This window comes from Aedes aegypti, unplaced genomic scaffold, assembly GCF_002204515.2.
Source record: "Aedes aegypti strain LVP_AGWG unplaced genomic scaffold, AaegL5.0 Primary Assembly AGWG_AaegL5_hic_scaff_413_PBJ_arrow, whole genome shotgun sequence".
Classification (NCBI taxonomy): Eukaryota; Metazoa; Arthropoda; class Insecta; order Diptera; family Culicidae; genus Aedes; species Aedes aegypti.
Genome location: NW_018736081.1, coordinates 1 through 15,087, shown reverse-complemented (window position 1 = coordinate 15,087; position 15,087 = coordinate 1). Strand labels below are relative to the sequence as shown.

At 37.7% G+C, this 15,087-nt stretch overlaps 1 protein-coding gene across 1 annotated transcript in view; it reads left to right on the top strand.

Moving 5' to 3' along the window:
* Nucleotides 1–10,034, top strand: part of LOC5571787 (angiotensin-converting enzyme) — a gene marked incomplete at its 3' end in the record, with an annotated part of 31,150 nt that extends 21,116 nt beyond the window's left edge. The window contains 3 exon segments of the mRNA XM_001659866.2: nt 7,534–7,743; nt 8,057–8,615; nt 8,677–10,034. Of these exon segments, the coding sequence (XP_001659916.2) occupies nt 7,534–7,743; nt 8,057–8,615; nt 8,677–10,034 (2,127 nt within the window).
* Between the last annotated feature and the right edge of the window lie 5,053 nt (nt 10,035–15,087).

Genomic DNA, 15,087 nt, shown 5'->3' with positions numbered 1-15,087 from the left:
GTTTTACAGTTCCACATAACGACTTTCTTTTATTGAAACTCATGTTACGGCTGGCTTGCAAAGCCTGACATCAACACAGTTCACTACTTCATTAATCTAAACTTACCAAGAATTCTAATCCCAGCGCGTCTCTCATTCAATCTACTGAGAATAATTAATCATGTGTCGATGTTGACTCAATTCCACTAGCGGCCCCAATTCGTCAACACCAGCGAGGATAATCTTCACACAAATTGATTGCTGCCAAAACTCCAATTGACCCCGGCGGCCGAATGTACCGAACAATATTGACCATCATCGCATCAGACATCGAATCAATCAATCAATCGCGACAATCGATACTTCAACACTCATTGAATGCTTCGCAGCTCTCCCGGTTCGTCATCGTCATAAAACGCTGGAAGGACGGCTGTGAGTGATTGCCCACTGGGCTTGTCAGCGAAACGAGCGGTCAGCTGATTTACCGAGTTGTTTTTGCTGCATCGATTGGAAGCGCAATTTTGTTTAACGGTTATGAGCCGTTGTTTTCCATTGGGTGTACCGAAATTTGCATATACAGTGACTCGATTTCATATTTGTACAGTTATATTAAGTTGGTAAGAAACTATCAAATGATGTACGGAATTCAAAATACATTGTCGATAATTATTAGGATTAAGGTGAAGATAAATCGAAGACAAACCTTAAAATTTCGAGAGCACGAATCTGGAGAACCGAAGACCCGTTTGAGCTGAAAACTTAATCGATTGGTCACCACCAGCGAGTGACCAATCGATTAAGTTTTCAGCCTAAACGGATTTTTGGTTCTCCAGATCCGTGCTCTGGAAAATTTGAGATTTGGCTTCGATTCATCTTCACCTTAAATATTATGGAGGCGAGCCAGCCTGTGGCTGAAAGCCTCAATTATAAAGAAATTAAGAAAAAGGGTAAATATCAACTGTTGGGGCCCAGATAGCCGTAGCGGTAAACGCGCAGCTATTCAGCAAGACTAAGCTAAGGGTCGTGGGTTCGAATCCCACCGGTCGAGGATCTTTTCGGGTTGGAAATTTTCTCGACTTCCCAGGGCATAGAGTATCTTCGTACCTGCCACACGATATACTCATGCAAAAATGGTCATTGGCATAGTAAGCTCTCAGTTAATAACTGTGGAAGTGCTCATAAGAACACTAAGTTGAGAAGCAGGCTCTGTCCCATTGGGGACGTAACGCCAGAAAGAAGAAGATCAACTGTTGTTTGACGATTATACCGTATTGGCATTTATTTTTATCTTTGGAATAATGGAAAAACATTGAATTTGTATCCAAAGTTAAACGATATCCATTTTTCTACAACTATTAAAATTCAAACTCTTAAAAATATTTTAAAAATACTGTGGACGTAATTCATGTTATGACTGAATGACACATTTTGTAAGTGAAAGAACAACATAAAAAACGTGTTCTTCAAGATGTATTGAACAAAACATGTAATTTTACATGTTACAGGACACGAAAACGACCCAGACAACCAGTATGTACGCATAACGAAATCACCTTTTGTGTTATGCGATTATTATAAGCGCAAAGTTTCACTTATAAGATGTCGTGAAAAGGCCTTATACGTACAAAAGTGGAGGCGATATATGTGCATATTTTGTATGAAGAAAAATAACATGCAATGCGAGCATGTAGATTTTATTGTGAACTAATCTGTACTCTTATGCGATTTAATTTATGATAACAAAATTTATTTGACAGCTGCTGCGGATTTATCCGACTTACTTTGAACGAGTATACGGGACGAAACGAAATGTACATATGAACTCATAAAATAGCGTTTTATACGAGAAAACTCATCGATCAAACAATTGCATCCACCATTTAGTGCGGATGTGATGCAATTTGTATAGATAAACGACTTTGTTCGTAAACTGTTATGCGACTTCTGGTTGTCTGGGGATGGCTAACTAACGTATTCAAAATTGGATACAAATTTACGTCATTCGGCTCGTTTCTTTTATGTGACATCCAGAAGACGTAAAATCGCATGATTTTTTGAGAGTGCGTATAAGACCGTAGGATAATAACCACGGTCCAGACTAATGTTCAAATTTTGGTATGGAAAATGAGCACAAGGGAAGGGGGTGGCTGGTTCTGCAATGCCAAAAACTGACCATGTGGTTAATGAACACTTGTACTTATAAATTCTGATAGACGTAGGAATATGTACTAAGGTAATCTAGACCAGAATTCATTACATTACCATTATTTTAAAGATGAAAGTTGATGGAAACAGTTCATCGCTATCTAAAACTAAATGACATATATGACCATCGCTATAGATAAGGCCTTTCGATGTCAATACATAATTTGATACATTTTTAGCAACTTACCATGTACGAATATAAAGTTAAGTCACTGTACAATGTCGATTCAAACAATGGTGCAACATTGAAGCCGCAGGGGTGGTGTTGATTAATTTTCCTCTTCACTGACTCAGACAATCATCGATGATGGGTGGTAATCCAGCCCGTTTGATTCGGTGAAATGTTGATACGTGAAAAAGTGCACCCATAGCTACAGGGGTTGCAAGCGGTTGGTGGTATGGATGATTGACATTGCCCTTAATTGTTCGGCGCAACTGCATGTGGGCATTGTTCGAGAATGGCATTTGATAGCGCATCATGACACATTGAGAAGGAAAGTGAATGCAAGTGCAAGTACACCTGCGCAACGATGAATAATGATCGAAGGCTACTATCGGTAGTTGATATTTGATGCATTTGTTGTGTTGGTGCTGTACTTGATGTTTGCTTAGTTGCTTAGTTTTATTTTAATAAATACCGTTACCATCCCTACTAAAACTATGCGTAAATGTATGCAGATGACAGTCATTCAGGGATATTTTCGAGATCTTTAAAATAACAGAAGAGGATGTAGGAACTCTAATCGTGGTGTTGCTGAATAGTTTTCGTATACCGCTTTTCTTTTAGGTTCTTCTTGCCTTACAAGAACTGAAAAAAAACAAACGAAACTTTTCACTTTGTGAGAAAAATTACAACACGCTTCACTAGCGACAGCTAACTCAGACGATTGATTACAAACAGTCAGGCAATCCGTTTCAACAGAACGACGCACAGTGCGTTGATGTGTAGACAAAATACAAAGTTATATTTTTCGGCGGTAATAAGTATCCAAAATTGTTTATAGATACCATCCACTATTAAACAAAGTGTATACAAAGCTATACAAAGCATCATAACTACTACAACATGCGTCGAATGTGGCAGTTGTCGGAGAATCCATAATCAGATTTTTTTTTAAATTTTTTCAACTAGTGTTGAAACCAACCTTTTGAATCTAAAGCTAAAAGAGAACATGATTGATGGTTAGTAAAGTATATTTGATAAATAATACCAATTTTTACTTTGAATCTGAGGAATCGGAATAATGAGTTGGCTATGAAATGAAACTTATGGAATACTAACATGTAACTTTAATTATTCCCCTTGACCACGTCTTAGGAAAAACACCAATTTGTAGAGATCTATTAATAACTTCTAGCAAATGGATATCAATCACGTCAAAAGCATCCAGCAATACACGTTTTGTCACGTTTTCCACTCCTGCACAATCCTTCAGTGCGATCACTGTTTCCTGCAGTTTAGCTATTGTAACCGGCCTAAACGAACAAAATCTTGCATCAGAGTCAAAATTCTCTTCAACTAATTCGTTTGCTGGAGATGCGATAGTATTATGTATTTCTTGAACACTTGCCACAAAGTACTCGTTAAGGCTCCTTGCGGTCTCTTCTTCTGATCGTGATCCATTCATTTTTATTTGAGTCGACGATCGTCCACTTGGCGAGATGAGAGATTTCAAACATTTCCACATTCTCTTTGAATCACCTTGATAATCTCTTATTTCTTGGGCTACCGAATTATTTTTCGCCATTCGCAACTCATGAAGAGTGTTCTTCAGGATATTTCTCAATTTAATACTCTGATAGCATTACTTATTTTTCCTCTTCTAGAAACCCTTCTACTATTAATTTGGTCTGAACTGACCTTAGTTGGCTACAAAAACTAGTTAGTCACGCTGATTTCGATTTTGATCATGACCCTGTTACATTTCAAATGTCCCATGAAGCGATTTTCAAGCCCCACTTACAATTATTTACGAAACGGCTGGAATACTTATGAATATCGATAGTAATCTTGATTTCAATATTTGTTGCAAACAAATCTTGATATGGACAATGCTCTCGAAACTTCAGAAATTCCATTGTTGAAGCAAAAACAAAATTTCTCAATTGAACACTAGCTCTAAGCCCTTTTGGAAATTATCAAAATTTTGAAAAACCATAGAAGCCAATTCCGGCCGTGAAAGAGGAAGCAAATTATTACTAACTAGTTGCGAAAAAGTTCTGCAACTTGCTATGCAGTTTGGAAGCGCGTATACATTTAATTTAGGATTCACTAGTCCAATTGAAAATAAAGTTACTCAGGAATCCTGAGTAACTGGATTTTCAATTGGACTATTGAATCCTAAATTTAATTTATGCGCCCTTGCCAGTGGAAGAAAAAGGTGAACATAGTCTGTTCATGCACTACACAAAAATGCTACCGCAACAGTGATTCCTTTTGTGCGATTGCGTTCTTGCTTTCTTTGCTCACGATCGCCCGAACACAAATACTGTAGAGGACATCGCATCATTTTATTTTGACATGCACTCAAGCATCCGATTCCCTGTGATATTTCTACAATAACACCATTTAGGTATCGGCAATTTTTAAATACTGTACTACATTGGTTTGTAGTCTATTTATTATAATCACAATCCATCCAATTATTTACAAAAAAGCCATGAATGGGAAAACAATGGCTGCGAACAGACTTTGCTCATCCATCGACCATGCTCTTTTTACATTTGTTTTGTTCTCGTTCTCCGGTGCAAGTATCTGTGAGCAAAACAGTTGGTTCGTGAGCGTGAGATTGGTTCATTTTGCGTAAACGCATGATGCTTTCCACTACTCCTCAGGATTTCGAAAGCATTCTCAATCAAGAGAACGTTTTCAAAAAATGATTTGGAAGAAGGGAGAGCTATTATTCAAAAGTTCAAAAATTTTAAAGCACCTGGCGATGATTAAATTTTTAATATCCTCAACAAGAAGCTGCCAGAGAGTAGCTTATCATTCTTAGCTGATATATTTACCAAATGTTTGCAATTGACATATTTTCCTGACAAATGGAAAAATGCGAAGGTTGTACAAATTTTTAACCGGACAAAAATCCCGCAGAAGCTTCCAGCTATCGTCCACTTAGCTTGCTTTCCTCCATCAGTAGACGAATTCCATGTCAAATCGGTCATCTCGACCATCTTCGAAAGCTGGCTTAGTGGTGGCAAGCCCACTTCCTGAACGGTAGGTCGGGAGTTCGATCCCCGGTCTGAGCCATTTTCATATTTTTCTTTATGATTTCGATCAAAGATTTTACAGATTGTTCGGTGATTTTGCACCGAAGCTTCAGCTGTTGAGATTACGGTGAAATTTCACCGTAATCCATATTTTTTTTAAGTGTGTATGCTGTCCTTCAGGGCTTATTAAGGATAACGACTGTTTATTTCGTTCTTTAATGCTTACAGTTGGCGCACGCGGCAAAAATCACAGGCAACAACCATTTCTCAAACTGGCCACCGAGCGGCTACACTGATGTTTGTATTCCACTCACTGATCACGCTGAATACGATTCTCAAATTTCTCAACCTTCCAACACAAGCGCATGGAAGAACGGTAGTCAAAACTTATGGAAAATAATCAAAAACGTAAAGTACTTGCAATTTGGAAACTGGATCAAAAAAGTAAAGATTGGAAATCAAGTTGAATCTAAATATATAACTTCTTGTGTTTAGTTGATCTTCCGTGGTGCTTTCTTTGCTTCATAACTTCGTTTTTACTACCACTGAAAAAGAGCCATCTATCACTTTTTCAGTTTTGAATATCGCCCTATTGTACTGAAGTACAAGAATAGCAAGGGACTGAATATGAGAAAAAAAAATATCTGTGAGTTTTTCGGTATGCCGTAAATCGTGCTCTTGTGGCACTGCTCCAAGATATTTCTTAATATCTCCAGTACCAGATGGCTGGAACCAACAATCAGGGTAAATACTAAACATTGAATAGTTTTTGACAGTCTGTCATAAATGGTGTAAAACTAATTAAAAACAAAAAGTAACATCCAATACAATAATATAACAGGTCCAATCATAAAGAGTATAAATGATTATTGTTCTTTTAAAAGACTGAATAATGTATATAAATGTTTGACTGAAAGAACGTTTGGCTGAGTCATTAGAGTTATACTGATAAAATAATTATTGGCTCTGAACTGATCATATTTAAAACATATTTTTCCCTTCTTTTAATTAGTTATATTGCGATATTTCGCAAAGAAACACTATTCAGTTCGACTACACTAATTCGTGCCAAACGTCTCAGCTCCTTTTTTGTCAGTTCTACTTTAAAAAAAGGCAAAAAAAAAACCGGTAATCTTACGTCAATCCTGTTGTTTAGCGATGAAAAAGATACAGTTTTGGCACAATTTTATTGTGCTTCAATATCCTAATTTTGACTTTAAAAATGATTAATGAAGATTTCAGTCTGTAGTCTCTATGCCATTTCAAATTACACAATGACAGCTCGTCCCATAGTAAAAGGCACGGAAAAATATGAAGTTTTGGGTTCTGGCTTAATTTTTAACGTAGAATGAGGTGACGGAACTGGTATGGTGGTTAGAACACACGCTTTTCACGCCGAGGACATGGGATCGAATCTCGTTGACCAGACGTTGCAAAAAATTTATTAAAAAAAATCATGACTTTTGAACAGATTTTCAATTTTATTGGAATAAATGAAAGCTAAAGGTTTTGACTTTTCAAGAAAAATATAAAATTTCACGAAAAAAGCTTTTACATGAAAATAAAAACAAAATTTTGCGTTCTTTCGTGTTTTGAAGACCTCGGGGCCAAAGGTGCTATTGCTGTTCTCATTTTTTTTCAAGTTCAGAAAATTTTAGGTTCACTGTCAAATTTTCAGCGATGTATGTTTTTTTAGTTTTGCGATATATTTTTTTGAAAATAAAAAATCAGTCATTTTTTATCGGCACACACTGTAGGTCTCAGCGCATTCGATTTTTTATTTTTAAAAAAATCATAGCTTTTGAACAGCTCAACCGATTTCCAATATTTTTTTATGGAATGGAAGCTTAACTTTTCAGAAAAAAATATAAAACCCCAATCAAAAAATCCAAAAACACGTGTATCCTCATTTCGGATAAGGAACAAAATAGCAAATTTTCACGGAATTCGGTGACCCACTAGATCGGTTTTTCATGGAATTGGTGTGGTCGGAACATTGCATAATGGAACCAAAATAGCTTGGATAAACAATTATTGAAACTGTAAATTTCGACTTATCGCAATCAAGAGCCTTATCATTCCGACCATGTTATAATCGTCTGTTCAATAATCACTCATAAATCACTTTTATTGTTACAGCTCTATTTCCTATCACTGGTGGTGTGCCTCTGCCATCGGGCCGCCTCCCTTCCTCAAGTGGTGGTCACGAACGATGTCCTCAATGAGGAACAGATGAAGCAGATCCTTCAGCAGTATGACACCGAAGTGCGCAGCTATTGCAATCGGCAAGTGCAAGCCAACTGGAATGTTGCAACCAATACCGAGAACACTACCTTCCAAGAGGAACAGGTTGGTTGATGGGATTCCCCTGAAAAGGCTATCATTAACTGATCTGTTAAAAAATATAATATAATGAATTCAATGGCATATTTTTTCGATGATAGCTTATGTCGAATTCGTTTTTGAACCTAGGTTGGAACTGGCGCAACCCATTCTGAATCACAGTTTCAACCCCAACCCGATTCAGGTTCGACCGAACTACAATTTGTTTGACGTTAGTTTGTTTATGTATTGATCACCGACCCAGGTCCTAAAAACGAAAACGACATTAAATTGGGTTAGGTCTTCTCTTGAGCATGATTGACACTTTCGTCTTTTGCAGAATAAAATTTCACTGGAGTATGCAAAATTCCGGACGGATTTCTACGAGCAATATTTCAAGGACGCTCAAGTGCAAAATTATGAGGATCCTAAGGTGCGTAAACAGCTAACGCTGCTGAAGGACCTAGGAACTGCTGCACTTCCAACCAGTGACCTAGAAGAATACAATAAAGTTATGCGACGGATGGACGCTGCGTACCAACTGGCAGAAGTTTGTCCCTACACTGATCAGAACTGTGCCCCAGATGCGGAGAAGTGGACACTGGATCCGGAAATGGAGCACGTTATGGCCTCATCAAACGATTACGATGAGTTGACATATACCTGGAGGCGGTGGCGTGAAGAGTCCGGAAAAAAGATGCGTCAAGATTACAAATTGTATGTAGACTACGTGAACCAGGCAGCTAAACTGAACGGATATGCGGACTACGGTGAAATGTGGAGGGCTCGGTATGACGACTCGGATTTGAGAGGCACACTAGAGCGACTATGGAAAGAAGTGGAACCACTGTATAATGAGCTTCATACTTACGTGAGGTTTAAACTGCTGGACATGTATGGTAAGTATGATTTGTGACCTAAGTCTATCATATCTGCTAATCAAAATTCTGTGTTTTATAGGTGACAAAATGGATCGAAACAATGAGAAAATTCCAGCTCACATTCTGGGCAACATGTGGGCACAGTCATGGGTTAACCTTTATGATCGTATCAAACCATTCCCGGACGCTAGCTTGGTAGACGTTACAGCCAAAATGCAAGAACTGGGTTTCAACGCTACTAAAATGTTCGAGATGTCGGACGAGTTTTACCAAAGTCTTGGTCTTCCAAGCAGTGCCATGAGTTACGGTCCGAAAGCCGTAATCGAGAAACAACCGCAGAAAATGGTTTGCCATGCTTCTGCATGGGACTTTTGCGACGGCGAAGACTTCCGCGTTAAGATGTGCACCAATATCAATATGGAGGATTTCATTACCGTCCATCATGAAATGGGACATATCATGTATTTTATTCTGTACAAAGATCAACCACAGCTGTTCAAGACCGGAGCAACTCCAGCGTTCCACGAAGCCGTTGGAGATACGATTGCTCTCTCCGTAGCTACTCCGAAGCATTTGAAGTTGGTTGGACTGCTAGATGAGTACGCTGACAGTGAAGCGGATAACATTAATGCGCTGTTTGAAATGGCCTTGGAGCGAGTTGCCTTTCTACCGTTCGGTTATTTGATCGATCAGTGGCGTTGGGATGTATTCAGCGGAGCGGTCAATGAGAGTGAATGGAACTCTCACTGGTGGAATCTGAGAGAGAAGTATCAGAAGGTTTACGCTCCTGTATCGCGATCGGAAAGTGACTTTGATCCTGGTGCAAAGTACCACATACCAGCCAACTCGCAGTACATAGCGTACTTCTTGGCCCATATCCTGGAGTTCCAGTTCTATCGATCCCTTTGCATTGAAGCTGGAGAATACAACCCATCAAGCAGTTCGGCGAATCCATTACATAAATGCGATTTCTACAACAGCAAGGCTGCAGGCAATAAACTGAAGGAAGGTTTATCATTAGGTTACAGCGAAGATTGGAGGTTTGCTCTGGAGAAACTGACCGGAGGTCAAGATATTAGCGGTCATGCTTTGCTGGAATATTTCGCGCCATTGTACGAGTTTTTGAAGGAGGAAAACGCCAAGATGCGGAATGCTGAAATGCAGTCCGTGGTCGACAACTACAGCAAGGAGTATGAGGTGGCATGCAACAAACAAGTCAAGGCTCAATATGCCACGCAGGTGGACGTAGGAAATATTACATTGCTGCAGGAGTTGACAGAAATCTTGAACGAGAATACCAAGTTCGTACTTGATAACTACAATCAACACTTTGCTCAAGTGAATGCAGAGGACTACACCGATCCAGACCTCCGTCGGCAGCTGCAGTATTTAACGCAAATATCTATCAACCACTTACCCGAGCAGGAATTCACAGCGGTGAGTTTAACCTTCGGGCTGTCACGCTGTTGTACCTACTTTGTACAACAGTAGTGATTTTTTTGCAAGTATTTTGTAACCCTAAACCAAAATGTTTTCTTCATGAATCTTCTTAAGAATGATACTCGACAGTTGTTGTTTACAGTATGGCCACCGACAAACAGACGTAACACTGACGAAATTTCCATTGACCACTCATTCAACGATCATTTCATATTCGCTATGTTACAAATCTCATAACAAGAGGCGCGTGCATCGTTTATTTTCGCGTTTGACATTTCACACTACCACCATATGCCGGTTTTGTTGTACGAAACATCTTTTCGTGCAACGTGCTCACCAGATGATGATGGTGTAAACTGGGCGATGGATTTTGAAGAAATTTGTTCTATGTGTTACGCCTGTTTGTCTGTGGTATGGCGCTTTATAACGAGGAGCAATTCTCGCTGAAACCAGGCCGCCATCGGCACCCATCGTTAGAATTCCAATTTTATGTCACTGATCGCTAGCTTTCGATAAAACTTAAGGGTGGTCCTTTTTGTTTTCTCAAATTGGTGGACCCCTCGTACGCCAGCTAGCTAAACAGTTTGCAAAAAAGCCCATTTTTTGATAAATCTTGGGTATTTCTTCACGTGATATGTCTCATATTTCCCTTGGAACACATACCAAACTTAATGGCATCGTATAGAGAAAGGATATAGCTTTCATTTGAAGTTGAAAAAAAATCCGGTGGCCATTTTGAATTTGGCCGCCATCTTGAATTTTGTTAGAAAAATCGTTTTTTTCACCATTAGCGCACCGCTCGTTTTGAATTCTGAGATCACCATCAGAAAGCTGAGGAAAAATTGCGTAAGATAGGCTACAGAAACAAGGTGTGCAATGGTATTTACCCTATGAAATGAACGATTTTCTAAAACATGTTCCACGATTTTGACGTATATGGCGAGTGCAATCAATGCAAACATCATTTTTTGTACAACAAAGATACAAGTTTTCAATAGTTGGTGTATTTTTCGAGTCAGAAATAGGAGTATTATTTTGAGTGAAAAAATCTGGCGGCCATCTTGGATTTTGACGCCATCTTGGTTTTAAGTAGTAGAATGAGTTTTCACCTTGATAACACTCAACATGTTGAATGGAATTGGAATTGGAATCTCAACCATCAGCAAATTTCCCAGGGATTTCTTCTGGAAATTCTCCAAAAATCCTTCAAAAATTATCCAACAAATTCCTCAAGGTATTCCTTTTTCAGAAATTTTTCCTGATAATTCTTCAGGGATTCCTCCAGAAAATCTTCCAGGAATTCCTCCCTTAATTATTTCAGATTCCAGCTTTAAACAATCCTCCAGGGATTCCTTCTGGAAATATTTCAGATTCCTCCATTAATTTCTTCAGTGATCCATTCTGAATTTTCTGCAGAAATTACGCCAGCAATTCTTAAAGAAGTAACCATAAGAGATGCCTTGAGAAATTTCACTGAGAATTCATGCAAAAATGCCAGTTCTCCTTCAGAAAATTCTCCAATGATTCCTTCAGAGATTACTTCGGAAATTACTTCACGAATGTGTTCTAAAATTCCTCTGGGAATGTATCCAGAAATTCTCCCTAGCATTTCTTTAAGAATTTCTCTAAAGAACATCTACAGGGAATCCACTAGAAATTATTCCAGGAATTTTTCTAAGGATTGTTTTTAGAGATTTATGCCCAGGATCATTTCAAAATTTTTACAGAGATTCCTCTACGTTTCATCTAAAGTACGCCAGAGATTTTTACAGAATTTCCTTAAAGATTCGTCATATAATATTTCTAGAATATTTGTAACTAATACTTTCAGATTATTTTCCATGAACTTGTCTATGATTTGCTTCATAAATTTCTGTATAAGTTACTGCAAGGGTTTTTACAAAAATTCCACCAGAAACACGTCCAAAAGTATTTCCAGAAGGTACTTCGGAAACTACTCTATTTATTCATCCAGAGATTGCTTCTGAAATTTTACACTCTTTCTTCTAGGAATTACTTCAAAGCTTCCACCGGAATTTCCAGGGATTCTCTCAAAAGTTTCTTCATTGATTCCGTCAGTATTCTCTTGGTATTCGGTCAGTTACTATTTCTAAAATTCTTAAAGGTATTCCTTCAACAACTTTCTTGATAAATTATTCAAAAAATTGTTCAATAGGTTGCTTGCAGCAAAATTGTTCAATAGGTTGCTTCAGAAATTTCTCCAGATATTTCCCCAGGGAATCATCCAGGAATTTATTCATGATATTTTCGTGGAAAATTGCCAAAAACTACTTCATGATTTTCACCGGGTATTCCTACAGATTTTTTTCCGTGATTACTCAGAAATTATTCCAGATATTCTCCATATAATTCTTCTGTAGGTACGTACGGAATTCCCTCTTGAATATCTTCCAACGATTTCTCCAGATATACCAGCTACAGGAGTTACTCCGGAAATTCATCAAGGGATTTCAGAGTCTTACAGAAATTCCTCCAGAGACTGCTCTCGTAATATTTGCAATGATTTCTACAGGAGTTTCTTCAGGTATTCTTCCAGGAATTTCTTTCGAAGTTCTCCTACAAATTTATTCCAAAATTTCTTAAGAAATTCTTCCAGTTATTCCTCATGATTTTTTTTTATATAGAATACTCCAGGCGTTTCTCCACGAATGCCTCCTGATTTTTTCATGGATTCCACTACAAATTTCTCCAACTTTTCCTCCAGTTATTACTGCATAGTTTCAGCAAGGAAATCATCACTATTTTTTCATAGAACCCTACAGGAATTCTGCCATGTACTCTTTCAGTAGTATCTACAAAATTTTGTTCATGAGATTTTTTTAAGGGTTTCTCCAGAAAAAAAAACTCATCAAAAGATTCCTCCAGGTACACTGCCAGAAATTCCTCAGGATTGTATCAAGGGATCTCAAAGCCTTCCAGAATTTATATCATAGATTGTTTCAGAGATTCCTTGCTAAGCAATTTTTTTCAGGTATTACCTTATGTATTCTTCATGGGATTCTTACAGTGATACTTCAAAGAGTTCCTTTAGGGATCCTTCCAGAACTTTCCCCCAATCAATCATCCAGAAATTCTATTAGGAAATTCTCCAGCGATTTTAATAAATTCCTCTATGAATTACTACGTATTTTTATATTTCAAATAACTAAAATAACAACTACCGAAAAGCTAAACATTACATATAATTTGCAATTGGATTAGATAGACAAATTGATGTGAAGATTTGCGAAAAAGTTACACGTCTCTCTCACTGAGAAGACGTGTAACTTTTTCGCAAATCTTCACATCAATTTGTCTATCTAATCCAATTGCAAATTATATGTAATGTTTAGCTTTTCGGTAGTTGTTAAACTTCCACTCGGCTGGTTGGCCGTAAACCACGATTCATAATTAAAAAAACAACTAAAATAATTTATTTAAGGATTCCATCACGAATTTCTCTGGGCATTTTTTCCGGAACTCCTCCAAAGATTTCTCATAAAAACTTTTCCGGTACAATTTCTGTGAGATTCCATCGTGTGATTGTTCTAGGATTAGGAATGTGAATGAATTGCTAAAGTAAGGCCTGAAGAATTACTTGAAGATATTCTTTGTGGAATCCCTTGAGATACTTCTCTGAAGGAATTCCTATAAGAACACCATAAGAAATTTCTGCAAATATTCCTGGAGCATTTTCTGAAAGATTTTCTAGATGAATTCCTTGCGGTTTTTATGGAGAAATTTCCACACGGAATAGGAATCCCAAGAAGAATCGCAGGAAGAAACCCTGAAAGAATCCCAATAATAAGTCTAGGAGAAATTGCTTAAAAAAACCCTAGAGGAATTCTAAGAGAAATCCTCTTAGAATTCCTAAAGAAATGCTATAGGACAATTGTACAAATGTATGAAGTAGTTTGTGGTACGATCTCTAAAGAAATTTCCTGAGAAACCCCGGTATCCTTAGAGGAATTCCTGAATGAAATTCCGCTGGAAGTTTTAGGAGAACCTTGAAAATTATTCCGAAAAGATAGCTGAAGAAAATTCTAAATGAAACCCTGGCTTTATTTCTGAAAGAATCTCTTCAGGAATTTTTGAAACTTTTCTTAAGTGATTCCTAAAGTAAACCCAAGAACTCCTGGAGACACGTTTTGAGGAAGCCCTGGATTGATTTCTGAATAAATTCAGAGACGGAGTTTCTGAAAAAATCCCGAGAGGATTTTTAGACGGAAATCCTGTAGAAATTCTTGGATAAATCTCTGAAGGGATAACTGGGAGAAATTCTTTAATAATAAAATTGAATCCTTGGAAAGATATCTGAAGGAATACTTGATGAAGAACTGAAAAAAATCCCTAGAGAAACTTGTGATGGAATCGTTCGTAGAACTTTTGATTTAATCCCTGGAGGAACTTCTAATGGAATATGATTGAAACTCCTGACGAAATCCTTGGAAGTATTCCTGATAACATGCCTGGCGGAACTCCTTGTAAAATCTCAAGAAGAAATTCTGATGGAATTCCTTGATGAACCCCTGATATAATCTCTAGAGGAATTCTAGGTGCAATTTCCGAAGGAACTTCTGATGGAATCCCTGTAGGAACTATTGATGTAATCCCATAGAAGAATTTCTGTTGTTATCCCTGTTTGAATCCCTATATGAACTCCTGGTGAAATCCCTTGAGAACTCCTGATGAAATCCCAACTAGAACTCCTGTTGAAAGACTCAGGGGAACTCTTGTTGGAATCCCTACAAAAACCTGGAATTCCATGTGCAACATATGAAGAAAATGCTAATGAAATTCCTGAAGGAACTCCAGATGAAATTTTTTAAAGAACTCCTGTGTAATTTTAATTACTTGATAATGGGCAGAAAAATATCTTTCTTGATGTAGAGCCCTTGAGGGAGGTTCCTAGATGGTTAATATCAGTTCTAATAGAGATTAAGTGAAGAAAACAAAACATGACTTGATAAATCTCTCGAGGAACTTTCTGATGGAAAATTTCATCTCATGTAGAGAAATCTGCTCACTAAAATTTTCTTGAAAAAAATCT